This window comes from Oncorhynchus gorbuscha, linkage group LG13 (assembly GCF_021184085.1).
Source record: "Oncorhynchus gorbuscha isolate QuinsamMale2020 ecotype Even-year linkage group LG13, OgorEven_v1.0, whole genome shotgun sequence".
NCBI lineage: Eukaryota > Metazoa > Chordata > Actinopteri > Salmoniformes > Salmonidae > Oncorhynchus > Oncorhynchus gorbuscha.
In genome coordinates, this window is record NC_060185.1 from 33112128 (window position 1) to 33135973 (window position 23846).

The 23846-nt window shown below is 41.2% G+C and overlaps 3 protein-coding genes and 1 long non-coding RNA gene across 9 annotated transcripts; 3 read left to right on the top strand and 1 right to left on the bottom strand.

Annotated features, from left to right (window-relative positions):
- Positions 1-1457: 1457 nt before the first annotated feature.
- LOC123993921 (ribosomal protein S6 kinase-related protein-like) lies at positions 1458-7537 on the top strand. Of its 4 annotated transcripts, none has more exons than XM_046296402.1 (10): positions 1458-1579; positions 2364-2642; positions 2784-3035; positions 3173-3242; positions 3898-3996; positions 4790-4817; positions 5371-5460; positions 5550-5638; positions 5776-5886; positions 6005-7537. In XM_046296402.1, exons 6-10 carry the CDS (start codon positions 4790-4792, stop codon positions 6272-6274), a joined length of 588 nt encoding a protein of 195 aa, XP_046152358.1. In that variant the 5' UTR covers positions 1458-1579; positions 2364-2642; positions 2784-3035; positions 3173-3242; positions 3898-3996; the 3' UTR covers positions 6275-7537. The 4 variants fall into 4 exon arrangements, 3 of the variants coding, with proteins under 3 accessions (XP_046152358.1, XP_046152357.1, XP_046152359.1); XM_046296401.1 differs by having other exon boundaries at positions 2784-2852; XR_006831531.1 differs by having other exon boundaries at positions 2784-3242; positions 5776-5820.
- An 804-nt stretch (positions 7538-8341) lies between these two features.
- Positions 8342-17970, bottom strand: LOC123992743. 3 transcript variants are annotated; one of them, XR_006831304.1, is made up of 5 exons: positions 17408-17970; positions 14840-15005; positions 12850-12984; positions 12034-12168; positions 8342-8400 (listed from the first exon to the last, which is right to left on the bottom strand). It is a non-coding gene; the product is annotated as an uncharacterized LOC123992743 (long non-coding RNA). The 3 variants fall into 3 exon arrangements; XR_006831303.1 differs by lacking the exon at positions 8342-8400 and having other exon boundaries at positions 11875-12163; positions 17408-17966; XR_006831302.1 differs by lacking the exon at positions 8342-8400 and having other exon boundaries at positions 11875-12168; positions 17408-17966.
- Positions 9661-15734, top strand: LOC123992740 (fructose-bisphosphate aldolase C-like). The gene is made up of 9 exons (XM_046294209.1): positions 9661-9751; positions 12816-12952; positions 13219-13430; positions 13839-13893; positions 14032-14192; positions 14314-14397; positions 14494-14668; positions 14867-15066; positions 15294-15734. The coding sequence occupies exons 2-9, from the start codon at positions 12841-12843 to the stop codon at positions 15378-15380; spliced, it is 1086 nt and encodes a 361-aa protein (XP_046150165.1). The 5' UTR covers positions 9661-9751; positions 12816-12840; the 3' UTR covers positions 15381-15734.
- Positions 17585-23608, top strand: LOC123992741 (serine/arginine-rich splicing factor 1B-like). Its single transcript, XM_046294210.1, has 4 exons — positions 17585-18004; positions 18326-18528; positions 22572-22744; positions 22993-23608. The coding sequence occupies exons 1-4, from the start codon at positions 17814-17816 to the stop codon at positions 23194-23196; spliced, it is 771 nt and encodes a 256-aa protein (XP_046150166.1). The 5' UTR covers positions 17585-17813; the 3' UTR covers positions 23197-23608.
- Positions 23609-23846: the final 238 nt, after the last annotated feature.

Below are 23846 nucleotides of genomic sequence, written 5' to 3' on the forward strand. Positions count from 1 at the left end.
GGGAAGACTGAATCTGCAATAGGTAAGCAGCTTGGTTTGAAGAAATCAACTGTGGGAGCAATTATTAGGAAATGGATGACATACAAAGCCACTGATAATCTCCCTCGATCTGGGGCTCCACGCAAGACCTCACCCCGTGGGGTCAAAATGATCACAAGAACGGTGAGCAAAAATCCCAGAACCACACGGGGGGACCTAGTGAATGACCTGCAGAGAGCTGGGACCAAAGTAACAAAGCCTACCATCAGCAAGGGCATTGAAGATGAAACGTGGCTGGGTCTTTCAGCATGACAATGATCCCAAACACACCGTCCGGGCAACGAAGGAGTGGCTTCGTAAGAAGCATTTCAAGGTCCTGGAGTGGCCTAGTCAGTCTCCAGATCTCAACCCCATAGAAAATATTTGGAGGGAGTTGAAAGTCCGTGTTGCCCAGCAACAGCCCCAAAACATCACTGCTCTAGAGGAGATCTGCATGGAGGAATGGGCAAAAATACCAGCAACAGTGTGTGAAAACCTGGTGAAGGATTACAGAAAACGTTTGACCTCTGTCATTGCCAACAAAGGGTATATAACAAAGTATTGAGAAACTTTTTTTATTGACCAAATACTTATTTTCCACCATAATTAGCAAATTAATTCATTAAAAATCCTACAATGTGATTTTCTGGATTTTTTTTCCATTTTGTCTGTCATAGTTGAAGTGTACCTATGATGAAAATTACAGGCATCTCTTGTCTTTTTAAGTGGGAGAACTTGCACAATTGGTGGCTGACTAAATACTTTTTGCCCCACTGTATGCCACAGCAGACTTCTGTTTTACACTGTAGTTCCTCAGCATATCTGTGCAATATATCACAACCAAGCAGCAAATATATGTCCTTGTTTTATATTTGATGGCACTTACAGCTTTGATAGACTCTGCAAAAGTAATGTTGTTGTAGCTTGTCTCCATAATGTTTTGTAATTTTAACACTACAGCTCTTTTTAATTAAGCAAAGTATTTCCGAGATTTTATAACCATGTTAATTCTTTTAAATTACAGCTGTACCAACACCTTAGTTTGTTATTCAATTACATCTTCCTTGAAGTGCAAGATGTCAATTATTTCTGTCTAAATATTTCAAGAAACATTTATTATAGCTCAATGAAGTGAGTTGTTTCTTTAACGCTTTTTCTTATCACCATGCATGTAACTATGTTTGTCAATAAAATGTTCTAATGTCTCCTATAGCTGAATGTGTCATGTATGTTCTCAAGTTCATTACACCGTCAACTTATAATTGATTTCGTAATTGTGTAACAGAAATGTGGAGTTTTGGTTTTAGCTGTTATTTCCAGTGATCATTCATATGACAGGCTCAACTGGAGCGGAACTTCGCCTTCTGCAGAATAATATCAAATGGGAGGTTATCATTCGTTGCTATAGATGACGATCAAACCCCGCGCGCCGCTCGGTCTTGGCGGGTCAGCAACGTGCACTCGATGTTTTACACTGCAGTGTAAAAGATAATAGAAAATAGTCATGTGGGGTTGATCGAGGTTTACCAAATAATGTGATGGGCAGCGACTCAAGTAAAAGGTAAGATATCTTCAGACGTAGCCTACACCTATGAAGTTATCACATTTTATCACATTTTTAGACAGTTTGCGCAGTATATTGCTTTAGCCTACTAATTAATCTACGTTCTGATCTACATAAGTGATACATTTATATAGGAGGCTCGCAACAATATTGACATATGGATACATGTACGTCTCTGTGTGCAGCGACAGGTGATGAGCGCCTATATATTTGAACAGTTTTAATAAATGTATGAATATGTATTCGAATAATATAATAAACAGATTACTGAAATGTACGTAAACAGAAAAATGTGTTTTTAAATACAATTGAAAGTAAGTCTTACAATGAAATTTCAGAGGCACATGGAACTGGCCAGTATGTTATGAGTGCACTGAGCTGTTTTTAATGCAAGAAAACTACTGGTCTTTGGGGAGTTCTATTAAAAGGGACGGCGGGAGTGGCTCACTGTGGCTGCTGTGAACTTCTCTTGTTGTTCTGCCTGGAGTAGAATGTACTAAAAGCAATTCAAACAGACTGGATTCAGATCATCTACATGAAAATATAATTAATTAATGTCTTCAATATTCGTTTGTTTATTTGGCATGTTGGCACATTTTCGGTTTTATATGATACAGTATCTCCTCTATCCAATGCTGATTTACTCCTGCATGATTCTAGTGTGGCATATGCCAGTAAGTAACCTCGAGATGTTTGACATTTTATTGTAGTTACTTGCTGCACACAGCAAAACGTATAATTAGAGCCATCACTAATTAGAAAGCCACTGTCCTCAATGTAGAGACAGGCACCAAGCCAAGAGAGATGGCGCTATCAAGCCTGGCATGGCTTTGTCTCCAATATGGGAATATCCTTTGCTGACGGAATTCGCCACCTTGGCCCACCTGGTCTGACAACACAGTGCATGGTGCTCGGCAGTGGAGCCCCAATCCCTGAGGCCCTCCTCCTCCCAGGAGACAATCCTCAGAAGCCTGTCATGGAGTGGACTCTCCCTGGCTTAATCTCTATCTTTCTGCCTGAGTTCCCACACCCTAAATTCCCTGGGCAAGACCATTTCCAGGTAGTCCTCCTTAATTTGCATTGAGCACTTGGACCACAGATGTTATCAATGTTTTCAGCAGATCTAATGAACTCATCAATTGACATCTAGTTTATTATATTTCCACTGTATTTAATGTTCTTATATTGTGTTGCTCTACAGGTTTTATCCAAGTCTGAGATACTGAAGCATGGGGTCCTGGAACAGTCAAAGGAGGAGGTCATCATTCAGGTAGGTCACACTGCAGGATGACCTGTGAAGCTGCTATCCTGAGCAGGCTTTAGCTTAGGGTCTGACTTAGTTTAAGGGATAACATGCTGGAAACAATGACTCACTGAGCTCTAATAATGACTATGCCAATTATCCCTAAGAACTTCTGTGCAACAAGAAGCATTGCCCCATGGAGCTTTTGCTGTAAGAAAAACAACCTTTACCATCATTCAAGATACCTGCTTGCATTCAGATCCCACCTAAATAACATTGTTCTACTGAGTGTCTTTGCTGACATCCACACTTGTTGCTGCTGTTGTGTGTTGCCTGTTGTGTTGCAGCGGCAGCTCAGCCACCCATTCCTCCACAATCTGCAGGATTGCTAGCAGACCCAGCGTCACCTCTTCATTAGTGAGTGACTAATGTGATCTAACTAGATCCCTCCTTCCCCTTTGTTTTATCCTCTCCTCTCTTTACCCTCCCTGTGTCTCACGTAGGAGCTTCCCACTGGGGAGCATTAGATCAATGTAGTTTCAATGAAATTTCGTGGAAACAACATTAATTCAACCAGTGGGTTGTCTCACTCTCCCTAGCAGGAGCGTCTACTATGGCATTGACTGGCCTTGCTGCTATTTAGTGTTGTCTCCCTCAGTTTGAGCCCCATGACTCATCTGAATAATTATACTGCCATCTGCTGAGATTTCAGGGTGTAGCATACAATCCTGTGGCCTCTGAACTGGTTTCTCCTTCCTTTGATTTATTAATAACACCCTTATTAGTGGATAAAGGCATATTTGAGTAAATTTTTGTCTCTGACTGACACATATCCTTACCCAACATAACCCCTTTCCCCTCTCACGCTTCCCCCAGCCTTAAAAAAACTTGCCACTGTGTGACTTCTGACAATGGCATTTTTTCCTGTTGCTTCTCTCCTCCATTGCTCCTTCCTTTTCAAGTGCTTGTGTTTTATCAGGGGTCATCTAGTCCCAGCCCTGGATCAGTGTACTGTACATATCCTTGTTACTAAGATGGATAATTGTGTGTGACTGTGTCGGTCTTCCCACAGTGTGAATACTGCAGTAATGGAGACCTGTATACCGACTGAAGGGCTAGTTTGGGGAGGATGAGGCTCAGGTGTTTGCTGCAGAGCTAGGCTGTGCTTTGGGTGAGTGTCCCTCAAGTGTATATGCACAATATAGTTCTGCAAAATGTGTATGAAATCTGTCAGGACCCGGTTACGAACTCAGGTCTCCTGTGTGAGAAACAGTCACTTAATAAACTGAGCAACTAATAGTCAGCAGAACCCAGAAGATGAGGCAGACACAGCAGTACTAGTGATGGTGATTTAATAAAGAAAAAGGAAAACATCTTCAGGCAAAAATATAAATCCACAACGTCAAAAGTAATTCCAAGAGAAAAAAAATGTATATCCTCCAAGACACAAGGAAAATCCACAGTGGTAAAAAGAGCAGGGAAAAAACAAACCTCAAAAGAATAATAAAAAATAAACAAGAACAAAACCAGAGTACCTCAAAAAAATCCAACTAGAGAAACAAAAGTTGGGTGCTAACATACAAACACAGAGCAAAGAACTGAGGAACACTAAGGGTTTAAATACATTCAAGGGAAATGAGGCACAGGTGCAACTAATAACTAGAACGAGGGGAAAACAAAAGGGTCAAAAAGCACAATGGGGACATCTAGTGACCAAAACCTGAACAATCCTGGCAAAATCATTGTTTAAGTTTAACCTTTACTTGGATTATAATGTGTGTCCCCGATTGGTAGGTTTCCTTCACAACTTCGGGATCATGCATAGGGATGTGAAAGTATAAACATTTGTTTTGATAATGAACATTATACTTTATACATAATTTATGCATTCTTGAATCTAAATAACATATATTTATAACTTCACAGAAAAGATTATAATCATCTGATTATTCTGGATTTTTTAGATGGAGAATGTCCTTCTGTCTGACCAAGGTAATGCTGACTAAAATAAAATAATATATGTATATATATATATATATATATATATATATAATATATGCCATTTAGCAGACACTTTTATCCAAAGCGACTTAGTCATGCATGTGTAGCACATGGGGATGTGTGAAACGTACTCCTCAGCCTTAAGTGTCCCCGCTTGCACCACCTCATTAGCTATCATTTGAGGTGGCGCGATTGGCTGAGACGCTTGAGAGAGGACTGTCACATGTGTTTGTGAGGCAGAGATCCTGAGTTGGTGCCAGGTATGGGCCAAATCGGGAGCAAGTGGTCCCCGCTAAGCAAGCAGTGTGATGTCTTTTACACATGCATACATTTTACTTGGGGTTTAGTTTACTTTCTACTACAATAAAATATAAGAGAACACTAGAGGGCCTTATAATAAAGTGGACACTTCAGGATTGTTGTTGTATGGAAGATATAGTTCCATAGTGAAACTAATTTAAACTTCATATTAGACAGGTAGAACAACCAGAATTGGATTTGTAAAGTACTGTACATAAAATACTACTGTATCTATTTGATGCAGGTCATCTGCGTTTAACTGATTTTGGATTCTCTCGCCATCTTGAGCGGGGCACAAGAGCATTTACAATTTGTGGGACAATCCAATACATGGGTGAGATGCATGGGATCAGGAAAAGTTCATGATTACTACACATTAAGCACATATTATAATCTCACTGTGATGGTCCTCTGTCTGAACAGCTCCTGAAGTCCTGAGTGGGAGTCTCTACAGACATGCTGCTGATTGGTGGTCTCTCGGGGTTCTGTTGTTCTCATTGGTGACTGGAAAGGTGCAGTAAACACCACAGTTCATCATCTTAACTGAATATGTAATGATTTAATAGTTATTTTTTAAGCTCAGTCCTGTCTTGCAAATCTAAATCTAAAGATGTTGTTGATGCTAATTCTGTCCTTGTCACCTACATAGTTCCCTGTGCCTCCAGAACCAGACCACTCCAACATGCTGAGAAAGGTCAGAGATTGCCCATACTCCATGCCCAAGACCTTCTACCCTGCACTGACCCTTCTGCTCACAGAGGTCAGAGGTCATGTGTAGTTGGATTGTCTCAGATTAGGAAACACATTTACCTTTTAAACAGAGTATCAACAAATTCTCAATGCTCTTATTTCTTTCTCTATCCTATTTGTGACTCTAGCTCCTGGGCAAGAACCCAGCTCATCGCCGGCGTAGCCTGGAGCTCTTCCAAAGGCATACATTTTTTTGTGGCATTTCCTTTGACTCTCAACTGCTACAGAAGAGACCCGTTGAACTATTTCTAGAACTGAAGAACCATCCTGATCGTCCAGCCATAGCCATGCGAGGCCTGTCTATGGACTGCTTCCAGAACTTCGACTGTGACATACTCCACTCCCCTACCAGCTCCACTGACATGTCACCTACTTTGGCCAACATTGACCTGAGCTAGACTCTGGCTACAGCTCAGGATTTTAGTGCATGAGATGTGCCTGTGCTACTATGACTCAATACTGACTGTAGTGGAAACAAGTATGGACATGTATTTGATATATACATTTTGTACCATGGGGATGTGTGAAACGTACTCCTCAGCCTTAAGTGTCCCGCTTGCACCACCTCATTAGGTGGTTGTGAAAAAGCTCCTGTATGTTTTCTTTATTTACATGGCCTATTTGGCTCCCTCTCTTCCTCTGTATACCTCTTTGCATATCCATTTAATGGGGTGATAATTATAGATGAGCTTAAATGCACTGAAAACCACCACTTACCAAAAAAGGTTTAGAACATTTCTATTTCCCATTGGGTACTGCAACTCAAAGCCTCTCAAGGCTCTGCCAAATGGCACTTTCCACATGTGGATCAACCACCTGCATGTTTGACATTTTACCTTTGTTATTACATTTGTATAAGAAGATCTATATTTTCCTGAATATCCTTTCACATATATATTTTTTAACAAAGTATTTACAAAGTAATTCTGTAGGTTTGATTGCTTAGGCCATCTGATTATTTGATTGACTGTTGTGTGTGATCACAATGTCTTTGACTGTTCACAAAGTCCTGCTCTATAGCAATTTCTCATTAGATTTCACTAACTGTTGTTGTGTTTTACCCAAACACAGTGACATCTGAAAAATGAAAGCCCCTATAAACTCATGATGGAGTTGTCTCCTGTCATGATATACTAGGAGAAATATCAAAGGAAATTGGTACCTTTATGCATAGCCTCTATTTGGAGCCACTTGAAGTGTTAGAAAGAGTTGATAAGTTCCACAGGTTTTTTGAGGTTAGGTGATTTTAGCTGTTCCAGATATAGAGCCTGAGTCACTTCAGACACCTGATCATCAGTCATGACAGCAGAGAACATACACACGTTTGAGCCAGTACAATACAAGAGGAGGCTTTCAGTTTATTGAAACCAACAGAAAAGTATACATCTTACAGCGTATTATTCATTTGGAATCTCAAATGTTTTTTCACCTGAAATCTGTATGGTTCAGTTGGTAAAGCATGGAGGTTGCAACATCCCGGTCATGGGTTTGAGTCCTGTGGGGCCCTGGACACCCATATGAAAATGTATGGATGATACACTACTGCAAGTCCTTTTGGATAAACGCATCTGCTAAATGGCATATATCATATATTATGTTAATAACACATAAAGTACATTATTTGTATTGCACTACAACTGGATACATAAAGACAACTTTTTCCTCAGACTTTAGTGTGATGGTGACCTATTTGGTAAAACACCAAGAAACTCTTAAGGGAGCAACCTTAAAAGGACAGAAAATTAAAGAACAGATAAAGCATTTTTAATTAGGTTCAAACAGAAAAAAATAGCTACTGCCCCAATGGAGATGGCTAAATATAATCTAAGCACAAGACCCAGTCATCTTGCTAAAATGTCTCCTGAATAGGAAGTGCTTCTCTCTCTCTGCGGTCTGACACTGAATTCCCCTTTAGGCCCTTGTCTTAAACAGGTCTGGTATAGTATGTCTGTGGCATTAGTCCAGTGACCCACATCTTTACATTGGTGGACACCTCTAGCACACTGACTTCATTTTAGAGAGAGGGATGGAGAAGTCCCATAAAATAACTAGAACTGTTATGCTGGTGAATGAGGACCCAAAAGCGACTTTAACAGAAACAGAGTCTTTATTCCAGTCTTAAACAAAAACGATAATCCTGGATATTATCTTAGGTAAATACAAAACAGGAAAACTGAAATCCACTCGTCAGTAGAGAGGAACGACTGGAGACGCGACCACAGACTGCAGGTCGCTTCGGGAAGGCACAGGCCGTAGCTGACATAGACACCTGCTCACACGCAGCATCTGAAGAAGGCAAAAACACGACAGGGCGGAACAAGGACACAGAACAGCAAACATCAAACAAGGATCCGACAAGGACAGAAGCGGAAAACAGAGGGAGAAATAGGGACTCTAATCAGAGGGCAAAATAGGGGACAGGTGTGAAAGAGTAAATGAGTTAGTTAGGAGAATGAGGAACAGCTGGGAGCAGGAACGGAACGATAGAGAGAGAGAGAGGGCGGGGGAGAGAGAGGGAAAGAACCTAATAAGACCAGCAGAGGGAAACAAATAGAAGGGAAGCACAGGGACAAGACATGATAATCAATGACAAAACATCACAAGAACAAGTGAGATGTCCTAGAAAAGTGGAAAACATATTTTCTCACTTCTATACAGAACAGGGGCATAGGGAGATAAACGTCCCAAATAAAGGATCAAATACTTGATGAGAATTAAGTATTTACTGTCAAATACAAGTCATTCTTGGTAGAATTATGTACATATTTTATCCAACGACTTTGAGTGAAAATGTAACAACTGAATATGCCATCATAAAGCCAATGTAGCGTAGCATATCACTGTTGATCTTCATGTGATGAACCTGATCTCGACTATCAACCTATGTAAAGTACTCAAACATTGATTGTTATATCTTGTTCACAGAAAAACAATACATTCTGACCCCATTTTCCTCTAATCTATGTCCCAGTTCTATATTCGGTCATGTACTGTATATACACTGGAAACACCATTTCTGAACCTATTAATACCCATGATTTCCTACTAATGCATAATGCAGATATGCATAGGAGTGTTTGAATTGCTCTGAGACTAAGCTTTCCCTCTGGGTCTTAGGGGATGTCGGAATTGCCAAGAGATTCAGAAATGTGCCCATGGCATAGTTCAACCCAATTACATAAGTCTATGATTCTAACTAATTAGCAGAAATTAGTGAGCAAAGGGGTTGTGGTTTAACCCTTAAATGAGGTTGCGCTGAAGGGTTATTATAGCTTCAGAATAAGTTATTGGGCCAACATACTGTAATAAACCTGGGTGTACACAATAGTGCTGTTTTAAGTTGCCAGACTTCATGAAATATAACATCGATGTATATAAAATTAAGACAAAAACAAAACGGTTGTTTGGAATGATTAATTAGCTTAATGTTTCATCCACTTAATTATTGATTGAACTTGCAAGACAAGTGTATTGTTATTATTGTAATGACTTGGAATGATGGATTAGTTTTAGTTGAATACAGAGGCTGGTGGAGGAAACTGTAGGAGGACAAGCTCATTGTAATGGCTGTAATGGAATCAGTGGAATGGTACCAAACACATCAAACATATCGAGACAATGTGCTTGAGTCCATTCCATTGATACCATTCCAGCCATTACAATGAACCTGTTCTCCTATAGCTCCTCCCACCAGCCTCCTCTGGTTGAATGCATTCGTCCATATTTATTTATTATCCATCCATAAGCCCCACCCCATCGTTAAGCCCCGCCCTAGAGGTATTGAGTGGGATACAAGGGAGCAGCAGTCTGTCAGACATTACAGTGGCCATCACTTCTCCAGTGAACAAGTGAATTCTGAATTTGCATCCTATCAGGTAAGGTTCTCAAGTTTTCTTGACATTCACTTTTCATTTCAGCAAGCTTTAGTAAACATGATAGATAATATGATATTTAGACATTTTCAACTATATGTAATGAGTGGGACCCAGATATTCTATTAAATGAATGATTTTTACGTTTTATTTGGAAAACTAAAGATGTTTTTAATTAACTAAACCAATATAAAGGAGTGGATTGGAGTTACATGATAGGTCAATGCATGGTAGGTAAACATTTTTAAATGTGTGCATTGTACTACCCCACAGATCCCTGCAGTCAGCACTGCTGCATCAGCAAGTGGGAAGCGTGATTAGTGGCCTTCTGCTTTCAATAAACAGTACTCATACAGTAGAAATATATAGCCTCTATGTGAATGATACAGTTGAATTCGGAAATGTACATACACCTTATCCAAATACATTTAAACTCAGTTTTTCACAATTCCTGACATTTAATCAGAGTAAACATGTCCTGTCTTAGGTCAGTTAGGATCACTACTTAATTTTAAGAATGCTAAATGTCAGAATAACAGTAGAGAGAATGATTTATTTCAGCTTTTATTTATTTCACATTCCCAGTGGGTCAGAAGTTTACATACACTCAATTAATTTTTGGTAGCATTGCCTTTCAATTGTTGTACTTGGATCAAACATTTTGTGTAGCCTTCCACAATAAGTTTGGTGAATTTTGGCCCATTCCTCCTGACAAATCTGGTGTAACGGAGTCAGGTTTGTAGGCATTCTTGCTCACAAGAGCTTTTTCAGTTCTGCCCACAAATTTTCTATAGTATTGAGGTCAGGGCTTTGTGATGGCCACTCCAATACCTTGACTTTATTGTCCTTAAGCCATTTTTCCACAACTTTTGAAGTATGCTATTGGCCAATGTCCACCTGGAAGACCCATTTGCGACCAAGCTTTAACTTCCTGACTGATGTCTTAAGACGTTTCTTCAATATAGTCACATCATTTTCCTTCCTCATGCTGCCATCTATTTTGTGAAGTGCACCAGTCCCTCCTGCAGCAAAGCACCCCCACAACATGATGCTGCCACCCCATGCTTCACAGTTGGATGGTGTTCTTTGGCTTTTTCCTCCAAACATAACAATGGTCATTATGGCCAAGCAGTTATATTTTTGTTTCATCAGACCAGAGGACATTGCTACAAAAAGTATGATCTTTGTCCCCATATGCAGTTGCAAACCGTAGTCTGGCTTTTTATGGCGGTGTTGGAGAATTGGTTTCTTCCTTGCTGAGCGGCCTCTCAGGTTATGTCGATATAGGACTCGTTTTACTGTGGATATAGATACTTTTGTACCCATTTCCTCCAGCATCTTCACAAGGTCCTTTGCTGTTGTTCTGGTTGATTTGCACTTTTTGCACCAAAGTACATTCATATCTAGGAGACAGAACGCGTCTCCTTCCTGAGGGGTATGACGGCTGTGTGGTCCCATGGTGTTTAAAACTTGCGTACTATTGTTTGTACAGATGAACGTGGTACCGTCAGGTGTTTGGAAATTGCTCCCAAGGATGAACCAGACTTGTGGAGGTCTACAATTTTTTGGCTGTTTTCTTTGGATTTTCCCATTATGTCAAGCAAGGAGGCACTGAGTTTGAAGGTAGGCCTTGAAATACATCCACAGGTACACCTCCAATTGACTCAAATTATGTCAATTAGCCTATCAGAAGCTTCTAAAGCCATGACATCATTTTCTGGAATTTTCCAAGCTGTTTAAAGGCACAGTCAACTTAGTGTATGTAAACTTCTGACCCACTGGAATTGTGATACAGTGAATTATAAGTGAAATAATCTGTCTGTAAACAATTGTTGGAAACATTACTTGTGTCATGCACAAAGTAGATGTCCTAACTGACTTGCCAAAACTACAGTTTGTTAACAAGAAACTTGTGGAGTGGTTGAAAAATGAGTTTCACTTGACTCCAAGTGAATGTAAACTTCTGACTTCAACTGTATTTTATTTAACTAGGCAAGTCAGTTAAGAACAAATTCTTATTTTCAATGACAGCCTAGGAACAGTGGGTTAACTGCCTGTTCAGGGGCAGAACGACAGATTTGTACCTTGTCAGCTCGGGGGTTTGAACTTGCAACCTTCCGGTTACAAGTCCAACGCTCTAAACACTAGGCTACCCTGCCGCCACATGTATTACTACATCATCATTTTTTATTTCACTTGCCAATTTGATATTGCTATTACAGCTACACAGAACCAGGGTAATATATCTGAAAAAGCTCTGGTTTAGACTGACAAAATTCCCTCACCTTTCTTGTACCTCCTGGGATATTTGTCAGTAGCGCCCACCTCAACAGTGACCAGATGCCGAAGGTTGTCTGGATTACTGAGTTGTTGGCTGAGAAAGTTGTATATTTCAGCTCTGACTGTGCCTCTTAGCTGTACTTTAGAGTGTGGGAAAGAGAGAGGGAGTTGAGAGGAATACATTTTGGGGGAATGATAATGCTTGAAGAGAACAAGTAAGCAATAATCGATGAGGGAAATGTGTTGGTATCTATTTCGGACAAAGATGCTGGACAGATTTCTCCTTTGGTTGTCATCATTGGCATCAAGTCATTCTTATATTTTCAATTTTTTATTTAACTAGGCAAGTCAGTTTAAAAACAAATTCTTGTTTACAATATCGGCCAAACCCGGATGATGCTGGGCCAATTGTGCACCGCCCTATGGGACTCCTAATCACGGTCGGTTGTGATACAGCCTGTGTAGTCCTTGACTTTTTCTTATTAAATAGCTATTTTTGGTTGTTTATGAGACCCCAACAGAGAAAATGTAAATTCTTCCGGACATAAAGAGTTGCATGGCCCCTTGTTTGGTGGTCTGCTTAGTCAGCACAGAGGTCCACACATTCCTAATCCCAGTTGACAATATGCCAACAAGGTCAGCCACTTTGCCAAAATCCCTGGGATTTGAAAGGACGGGAGAGATATGACCTTACTGTTGATGTATTTCTCTAGCTAAATATTTCCCTGAGTGAATATTGATCAATATAAACCAGAAAATATGTGCGCAATCTGATATCCCTATGCAGGTTGTGTGATCGACCATCTCTCAGGATGACGCACCAATTCCCAGCCCTCTCCAGTGGTCAGAAGCAGGAGCTCCAGGAGATTGCCCTTCGTATCGTCACTCCAGGGAAGGGCATCCTGGCTGCTGATGAGTCTGTTGGTTAGTAGGGAGCTCAGTATGTTCTCTCTGCACTGGAAAACAGTTGGAATGAAAATGATTACGTAACAATCTACATTAATGTATGGTATTAACAATAACAGTGGGACCTACTTTCAAGAAATCAGACAAAGTTCATTTCCAGTGATGCTTGCCAGAACCCTCTACAAAGCAGTGGTACAGGATGGTATCCAATAGATTATTCCGTTTTTATAAATGTAGGTTTGCCAGAGTGTGAACATGTTTGTTTCTAATGTTCCTGAAAACAGGCAGCATGGCAAAGCGCCTTAACCAGATAGGGGTTGAGAACACTGAGGAGAACCGCCGGCAGTACCGCCAGATCCTCTTCAGGGCTGACGACCGCATCAACAGCTGCATCGGAGGAGTCATCTTCTTCCATGAGACGCTGTACCAGCACGCTGATGATGGCACGCCCTTTGTCAAGATGATCAAGGACAGGGGCATCACTGTGGGAATCAAGGTACTGTACGAGCAAAGCGGTCGAAGGGGCCAATGGTGATATCTGAAGTATGTTTTACGTCTCTGGTCTTTAGCTTGGGCAAGAATACCTCTCGAACCTACTTCTACTGTATATAACATTATCGAGGGAAGGAATGAGAATTTAGAACATAAGGCTACTTGATATGCTCCAATAGACAGTTCCAGGAAGGGAACAGGTTTCAACATTACGGAGGCCAAAAGGTAGCACAGATCCACTCGGATCAGGAGTTCTACCCCTGATGGGGTAGATGGTGCAGTGCTATGGGTAGAATGGCTGCTATTAATATCAACACCATCTGGATGAAAATAAGCTGGCTTTAAGACATGGAGAAGATCAGTGTGAAGGGGAGGGATTCTTATTTTTGATCTGCTTTATCTTTTTCTTCAGGTTGACAAGGGTGTTGTCCCCTTGGCAGGAACCAATGGAGAATCTACCACTCAGGGTAGGGCTAAGACCCCTTGGGTTCTAGTCAATCTGATCATCATAACTATCTGAATTTGACAGTTACAAAATGTAGTCTGCCACTCATTGGTGAATCCCAATCCTTACCAGCCTTCTTAATTTCTTTTTCATCCTATAGGACTGGATGGGCTCTCAGAACGCTGTGTTCAGTATAAGAAGGATGGGGCAAACTTTGCTAAGTGGCGCTGTGTGTTCAAGATCAGTGAGACCACCCCCTCTAAACTGTCCATTGAAGAGAATGCAAATGTCCTGGCTCGATATTCAAGCATTTGCCAGCAGGTAAGGACTCCACAAATGCAGTTTAAAGGCACAATATCAGGAATGATGAAATATCATAATTTTAGGTAACATCAGCAACGCCTTCTAATCATGCGGATTGTGTCATTTTTCTTTCACCCAGCATGGGATTGTGCCTATTGTGGAACCAGAGATTTTGTCTGATGGAGATCATGATCTGAGGCGTTGTCAGTATGTCACAGAGAAGGTGGGACCGTACCCCAACTCTTAACCTGTTAGTATGTAAATGTATTTCTAACATTGCCAGTTTATTATGTTCCATGTGTTCCCCTGTGTTGTGCAGGTGCTAGCTGCATTGTACAAGGCCATGTCTGACCATCATGTGTACCTGGAGGGCACTCTGCTCAAGCCCAATATGGCCACTCCTGGCCACAGCTGCCCCACCAAATACAGTGCAGAGGAGGTCGCCATGGCAACGGTTACAGCCTTGCGCCGCACCGTCCCTCCTGCTGTCACGGGTAAGGTCATAGGCCATTGACCAGTTATATTGCCTCTCACTTTCAATGAAGCTCAGAAAGAGAGTACATGCAATACCCATGTCAGTGATTTGGCATTATGAACATATTCATTTATTGGCAGTTTGTAAAGCACTTATGGTGCTGATAGAAATCCATTAACTGTTCACTCACAGCGATTTCTATTTATTTTCTGTGCAGGAGTAACGTTCCTTTCCGGGGGTCAGAGTGAAGAGGAGGCCTCTGTCCACCTGAATGCCATCAACAACTGCTCCCTGGTGAAGCCCTGGGCCCTCACCTTCTCGTACGGCCGAGCCCTTCAGGTCTCCGCACTCAAAACCTGGCGTGGACATAAAGAGAATGAGAGTGCTGCCACTGAGCAGTTTATCAAGAGAGCAGAGGCATGTACATCACTTTGTTTACAGCCTCATGATCAACCTGGCTTTCATCTTTTAGCACTTAGTGTTGTTGAGGAACATATATATTTTTGCATTTCACCATTTTCCGTGTGGAACGGTCATCTGAGGAAGTGATCTATGTATTCAGCTGACATGAAGTGAGTTTCACCCCTAACAGTGTTTGTGTGTTTGCCCCTCATACCCCCCCATCCCCTTTCTCTCACTATCAGGTGAATGGCTTGGCCTGTCAGGGGAAGTACACTGGTGGCGGGGACAGTGAATCTGACCAGATCTATGTGGCCAATCATGCATACTGAAGAGCCAGTGATGCCTCACATTACAGCTTTGGCTAACCAATAGCATCGTCTACTGTCACTGCTATACCAATGGCCAATCGCAGGCATGTGCTGTCTACAATCTGGATATGTGTGTCTAAACAAAATAGCTGTGTGAAGATACTATTTTGTAGAAATTGTGTGTGTGTTCTTGCTTAGAGGCAGAAAGTTCCAAAGACGTGGTTTTGGGTGAACTAATGGACAGCTGGACTTACAGTAAATAGTGTTGTTGGAAAAATGTTGTTTTTGTGACTTAGCTAAGTATTGTTCTCTATGCAACTGATTATAAAATACTGTAGTGCAAAAGTAATGACAATAAATTGTGTTGAGTTGAAACAATCTGGTAATTCTGGTTTTATTTCTCAAATTAATCTTGGTTAAACCAGAATTAAAATATCCCATAATTTGGTCAGATGCTCATGCTCCATAGTCTGTCCATGAAGACTAGGCCTACTCACAAATATATATATATTTAACTGCACCAAAGAGTAGGCCTACCTACACATTGCATGATTTGTACATTATTTTCTACAGTAGTTAAACTCTGATAATGTTATACGGTTCTTGATTTTAACAGAATTCTTAGTTAATGTATCCTCACCCATAAACTAGTAGGCTACTTGTAGCTTGTCATCTGATTTGCTTTCCCATACCATGGTCCATGGCACCATCTACTGGCTTAAGAGTAGTTGACGATGATATATTAGGGTGTTTTCACATAGTCCTCTTTAAAAAGAACGCATCTCAGTCCTCTTTAGGGTGAACAAAAAAAAGCTAAAGAACTCATTTATTTTTGTATTCACACTGCCCTTGCCTCTGAATGAGGACTAAACTATTTGCCTGTTCACTTCACCTATTTTGTGGACTGAGTCCTCTTTGCATTCACATTATGTTTAGAAAGGAACCAAAATCTTTTTCCAACATGAACTCTGGGTTTTTACAAAGTGCAGGACAAGCCATTCAATCAGAATGTGTTATCGGACAGCTAGATATACCTTCTTACATTTTGGAAGCTAATAGATTGCATTTAATTAAAATATCAGACAATAGTTGTAATCAGAATAAACTATTAACATGTACATTTAATTGCTAACAGAATAAATAGCAACCGAATAACTGCAGAATAAATAATGCTGTAATTGAAAATTGTACACCCAATGTAGGCTACTGCGCCTTTAAGAGCTAGAATACTGTATATAGACTTTTCTTTTTTTTCTACTGTGTCATTGACTTGTTTATTGTTTACTCTATGTGTGTTGTCTGTGTCACACTGCTTTGCTTTATATTGGCCAGGTCACGGTTGTAAATGAGAACGTGTTCTCAACTAGCCTACCTGGTTAAATAAAGGTGAAAAAAATGGATTATGTACCCAACGTTGTGATTCTCACCAAATAGATTGTCTTCTCACACTATTCAACCCCCCCCAATCAATAAACAGTTGATTAAGCTATCTTAGCCTGTAGATAAAATATTGCAAACAAATAATATGAACTAAAAACTCCACACATTCAACATCTTCTCTCTTGTGGCACCAATGTGAGTGTTTAGGGCAAGGGAAACTGTTGCAGTAGCCTAGTGTGTGGTGCGGGAATAATGACAAACGAACCTGAGCTTTGCGTTCACATTGCCCCCCTAAAATTGGAACCCGATCGCGGAATTCAAGCGAACGCTCAGTTCGTTTCGCTTTTGGGGCCTTTGATGGGTCTGAGTTCCTTTGGAGTGTTCACACTGCACAGAAAATTAAGTGCACCGCACTGAGTTCACAAACACTCGTTGAAAGGGTCGGGACCAAGCGTGAAACATTAGGAAGGTCCTCATTCTTCTTGAGGTCCAAGAAGGTCCTCATTCATAAACAATGTATGTGTGTATATACTTTGTAAATGCAATATTATTGGTGTAGGCCAGCCTATAATAATAGGTGGCTGGCCACTACTCATAAAGACAATTGATAAATTATGACGATTTAAAATTGCAAGGCGATAATGGCTAAACAATAACAATCTGCTCACCTGAAAACCTTCTTAGCTGAAATTATTCGCGTAATTATACCAATACCCCACATCCTGTGTTTATTGATTTAACATTTATTCTATCAGGGAGGCATACTGACACCCAGGTCTCTTTTACAGATGAACCCTGTGGACTATTTTGTTTGGCGGAGGTAGGCATTTCGAGAGTTCTCTACTGGGCACATTTCCGGTATTCATGAATGCCCTCGCGAAGAAGCGCGGTTCTGCACCTGGAGAAGTGTAGCTAGCTAGTAGACAGCTTTAAGCGCGATTGATACCTTATTTCGTGTTTATGCACTATACTCATATGGTTTTCTAATCGGTTGTGATCTACTTGAATACCGTTTTGAGAACTCGCTTTTTATTTAAACGTAACGCTAAAATAAACGAGCTAACGTTAGCTACTATGTCGGGAGGCGTCGTGCGAGGCCCTGCAGGAAATAACGATTGTCGTATTTACGTTGGAAATCTACCCCCTGATATTCGCACCAAAGATGTCGAGGACGTGTTTTACAAATACGGAGCGATTCGCGACATCGACTTGAAAAATCGGAGAGGAGGACCTCCCTTTGCCTTTATCGAATTTGAAGATCCCAGGTAGCTAAAAGCTAGCTTGTTAGCAACTCGTTCACTGCTCTAACGTTACTATACTGTAACTTGAATATCTATGCTCATGCAACGTCGACTTAGTTTGCACAGTAACTAGCCATTTTCGTTTTAAGAATGTAACGTTAATTGGCTTGACCGCTGGTTTCGTCTCTTTCTGCAGTGGCACATTGTGGAGTTGTCTTTTGTTTGTGGCTAGCCAACTAAACGCCACGAGTTAAAGTAAATTGATGAGTTTAGCCGGCTAATGAGTTACGCCACAGGGTGCTGTGTGGACGATTGTTTAACTAATATTTTCTATCACTTTTTCAGGGATGCCGACGATGCAGTGTACGGACGAGACGGCTATGACTACGACGGTTATCGGCTGCGAGTTGAATTCCCTCGGAGCGGCAGGGGTGGGGGGAGAGGCGGTTTTGGTGGTGGTGGTGGTGGTGGTGGGGGGGTTGGTGGCGCCCCTAGAGGCAGATACGGGCCGCCATCCAGACGCTCCGAGTACAGGGTCATTGTCTCAGGTGAGTTGTGTAACTAGGTTGGAGACTTACCGTTGCTGAGGTCTCATTTTCAAGTGATCGAAAAGGGTCGCCCCTGGTCAATGATGGCACAGAATCATCTGTCTGGAGACTTGATTTCAACACGCTCTGTCCAATACCTCAAGATAGGGTTGTCATATTCTAATGACATTTTCTGGGCTGATGTAGAACAGAGTAGATACAAATAAACTGATATTATGCAAATGAGGCAGTATGGAATACATAATTACAATAACTTAAGACTAATAGTTTTACAGTAGGGTTGTCATATGAACAAATCTTCGTGCACAGCGTATGTAACAATTTACTTTTGACTTCATGCAAATTAGCTACTTAATATGCTAATTATTGTGTACAGAAGAAAATGACAGTATAGCATGTTAAACCCATTAAACCCATCCTGTAGCTCAGTTGGTAGAGCATGGCGCTTGTAACGCCAGGGAAGTGGGTTCAATCCCCGGGACCACCCATACGTAGAATGTATGCACACATGACTGTAACTTTGGATAAAAGCGTCTGCTAAATGGCTACCAATCTTTGAGTACCAAATGTAACACACTAATTTGAGTGTCCCAGATTTACTTCTAGTCAGGGCATTCTGGAACATAGGAGGGGAAGGAAAGACGTACCTTTACTTCCGCCCAAGGACGTCTGATGACCGTGAAACGCCCTCAGTACTTTCCCGTACTCGTTTGCAATACAATGTCACGTCGATCTTACTCTGGTAGAGTGAGGAATATGAATACCAATTTCACAGGTTTCATAAAAAATGCTGTCCCACAGCATAGCACCACAGTCAAATAATATTACTAGAAAATATTCATGAAATCACAAGTGCAATATTGCAAAACACAGTTTAGCCTTTTGTTAATCCACCCGTTGTCTCAGATTTTGAAATTATGCTTTACAGCGAAAGCAATACAAGCGTTTGTGTAGCATCAGGCAACTTGGTCACAAATCAGAAAAGCAATCAAATTAATCGTTTACCTTTGATCTTCGGATGTTTTCACTCACGAGACTCCCAGTTAGACAAATGTTCCTTTTGTTCCATAAAGATATTTTTTATGTCCAAATACCTCCGTTAGTTTGGTGCATTATGCCCAGGAATCCACCGGAAAGAGCAGTCACAACAACGCAGACACAAATTCCAAATTATATCTATAATGTCCACAAACATGTCAAATGTTTTTTATAATCAATCCTCCGTGTTTTTCTCAGGTTTCTGCCTGCAATATCAGTTCTGTTATACTCACAGACGATATTTTGGCAGTTTTGGAAACATTAGCGTTTTCTATCATAATCTGTCAATTATATGCCTATTCTAGCATCTGGTCCTGAGAAATAGGCTGTTTACTTTGGGAACGTTATTTTTCCAAACATAAAAATAGTGCCCCTAGCTTCAAGAGGTTAATAACAGGCACCGCATTGATTGTATGCAACGCAGGACAAGCTAGTTTTAAACTAGTAATATCATCAACCATGTGTAGTTAACTAGTGATTATGTTTTTTATAAGATAAGTAGCTAGCTAGCATTAAACTTATTCCTTGCTGCACTCGCGTAACAGTTGGTCAGCCTCCCATGAAGTCTCCTTGTGGATTGCAATATAATCGGCATCCAAAAATGCCGGTTACCAATTGTTATGCACATTTGAAATCGGTCCAAATTAATCGGCATGCCGATTAATCGGTCAACCTCTAGTTGATATACAGTGGGGCAAAAAAGTATTTAGTCAGCCACCAATTGTGAAAGTTCTCCCACTTAAAAAGATGAGGCCTGTAATTTATCATAGGTACACTTCAACTATGACAGACTAAATGAGGAAACATATCCAGAAAATCACATTGTAGGATTTTTAATGAATTTATTTGCAAATTATGGTGGAAAATAAGTATTTGGTCAATAACAAAAGTTTATCAATACTTTGTTATATACCTTTTGTTGGCAATGACAGAGGTGAAGACTTACAGAAATGTTTGACAATGTTTTCACACACTGTTGCTGGTATTTTGGCCCATTCCTCCATGCAGATCTCCTCTAGAGTAGTGATGTTTTGGGGCTGTTGCTGGGCAACACGGACTTTCAACTCCCTCCAAAGACTTTCTATGGGGTTGAGATCTGGAGACTGGCTAGGCCTCTCCAGGACCTTGAAATGCTTCTTATGAAGCCACCCCTTTGTTGCCCGGGCGGTGTGTTTGGGATCATTGTCATGCTGAAAGACCCAGCCACGTTTCATCTTCAATGCCCTTGCTGATGGAAGGAGATTTTCACTCAAAATCTCACGATACATGGCTCATTCATTATTTCCTTTACACGGATAAGTCGTCCTGGTCCCTTTGCAGAAAAACAGCCCCAAAGCATGATGTTTCCACCCCCATGCTTCACAGTAGGTATGGTGTTCTTTGGATGCGACTTAGCATTCTTTGTCCTCCAAACACGACGAGTTGAGTTTACAAAAAAGTTATATTTTGGTTTCATCTGACCATATGACATTCTCTCAATCTTCTTCTGGATCATCCAAATGCTCTCTAGCAAACTTCAGACGGGCCTGGACATGTATTGGCTTAAGCAGGGGGACACGACTGGCACTGCAGGATTTGAGTCCCTGGCGGCGTAGTGTGTTACTGATGGTCGGCTTTGTTACTTTGGTCCCAACTCTCTGCAGGTCATTCACTAGGTCCCCCCCCCCGTGTGATACTGGGATTTTTGCTCACCGTTCTTGTGATCATTTTGATCCCACGGGGTGGGATCTTGCGTGGATCCCCAGGTCGAGGGAGATTATTAGGGGTCTTGTATGTCTTCCATTTCCTAATAATTGCTCCCACAGTTGATTTCTTCAAGCCAAGCTGCTTACCTATTGCAGATTCAGTCTTCCCAGCCTGGTGCAGGTCTACAATTTTGTTTCTGGTGTCCTTTGACCGCTCTTTGGTCTTGGCCATAGTGGAGTTTGGAGTGTGACTGTTTGAGGTTGTGGACAGGTGTCTTTTATACTGATAACAAGTTCAAACAGGTGCCATTAATACAGGTAACGAGTGGAGGACAGAGGAGCCTCTTAAAGAAGTTACAGGTCTGTGAGAGCCAGAAATCTTGCTTGTTTGTAGGTGACCAAATACTTATTTTCCACCATAATTTGCAAATAAATTCATAAAAAATTCTACAATGTGATTTTCTGGGTTTTTTCCCCTTAATTTTGTCTGTCATTGTTGAAGTGTACCTATGATGAAAATTACAGGCATCTCATCTTAAAGTGGGAGAACTTGTACAATTGGTGGCTGACTAAATACTTTTTTGCCCCACTGTACGTCACTTGTTGCACTGCATGCCACCACGTTGACCTGACCTACTGTGCAAACGGTAACTTACCAGTCTTTAATATTTCAACAACACTGTGCTGGTGGTTTTCTGTATTTCACTAACAAATGGACTCCCTGTGTTAACATAGCAGGTGTAAAGTAATCGCCTGAAACTAGGTCCCCTACATATTGGGCTGCATTCAGTATGACCAGTTGAAAAACTGGGAGGGGTTGGGGAACGCTGTGAACATGGCCACTGCCCTTTTTTTATATACTCTCCATACCCAGCAAACGTAACTTAGTTCAAGAATGTATCAAATGTCGAAGTGAACTAAACGCACCTCTGGTCTTGGCGAGACGGAAAATAAACTGTTGGGCAGACCTTTTCTGCACTGTTCAACCAATCCAGTGAATGTGGAGGAGGAGTTAAGATGGACTGTCGCTGGAACATCCGGTTTTTGGGTACTCGGCAGAGGCTGATTTGCTAGTAGCTTTTTCACAGGACGGAAGTGGATCTTTTGGTCCGCTAAATATTGATAGTTAATTCATATCCATGTCTTCTACATTAGTTAATTGTTTCTGGTGGGGTAGAACCAGCCTGGTTATTCTCTGTGCAGATTCTGAATTATACTGCTATGCCACAGATCTATTGAGCAAGTTTGTACCATTGAGCAAAGTGTTGAAAGTGATCTCTGAGTAAAACATATCTAATTTATATGCTCTTCTCTCCAAAGGGCTTCCCCAGAGTGGCAGCTGGCAGGACCTCAAGGATCACATGCGTGAGGCTGGGGATGTATGTTATGCTGATGTTTTCAGAGATGGAACTGGGGTTGTGGAGTTTGTGCGCAAAGAAGACATGACCTACGCCATTCGAAAGCTGGATAACACCAAATTCCGATCACACGAGGTATGCTTTCAGGTTTGATTGGTGGTTCATGGATTTGATTGTAAGGATATGATTCTATTTTTGTTAAAGATAACTAAAGTGACTAATAACACTTGAATCTTTCCCCTCAACCTCTCCCCACTTTCAATCCAGTGACTACTTGTGCAGCCTTTCAAGAACTGAAGGCTTGTTTTGATGCAATGGAAGGAACCGTTTGAGGTGGAAATGCTTTTCGTTTCAACGTCCAGTTCTTTTTGTGTGTCTACCAGGGAGAGACCGCTTACGTTCGCGTGAAAGTAGATGGTCCACGCAGCCCGAGCTATGGAAGATCACGTTCCAGGAGCCGCAGTCGAAGCAGGAGCCGCAGCGCAGCCAGTCGCAGCCGCAGCAACTCTCGCGGTGGTGGTACCCGTGGTGGCAGAGGATCTCCTCGCTACTCTCCACGCCATAGCCGCTCTCGCTCCCGTTCCTAAACTCTGTTGCCTTTTGGTGGATCCCCTGTAAACAGTTCCCCTCTCTACTTGTTTTTACCCCTTTTGAGTTGTTCCAGAAGTCAACTATAGATTTGAATTTTTGCATTGCATCTCCTGATGTCCTAGTGGAAGGTCTTGGTATGAAGGTGTATCACCTTTCCTCCCTCCCCTGACCCTCCCTACTTTAGTCCTTTTGTTTTGATCCCTTTCAATTCATTTTGATTTACCTATTGTCTGTCCTCAATTTTTGCAACACTTGAAACCCGGTTCTTTTTAATGAGATCAATGTTTTTGTAAGTGTTGGAAAATTGAGATACTTATTCATGGAATGGTGGGAGTTTATTGCTAAACTGTTTTACCCTTGTGTCTTCCTTTAGACATCTGAAGATAAGGATTAAAGAGTGATTTGGAATAAAAGTTGTGGAGCACATTTCATTTGTTTGATCAGGATAGGACATCTTAGGAGGAGTCAGGTCGAGGCAATGGTATGCTTTAGTATTGATTATTTGCATCTATCGATAAAATGGTTGCTTCAAGATGCATGATTGTCTCTTGAATGTAGCACAATATCATATATACTTATTTACTTATTGTTTGGCAACCTTTTTAAGCACTGATAAACAGTGCATGTATTTGGTTTTGTGCCTGGA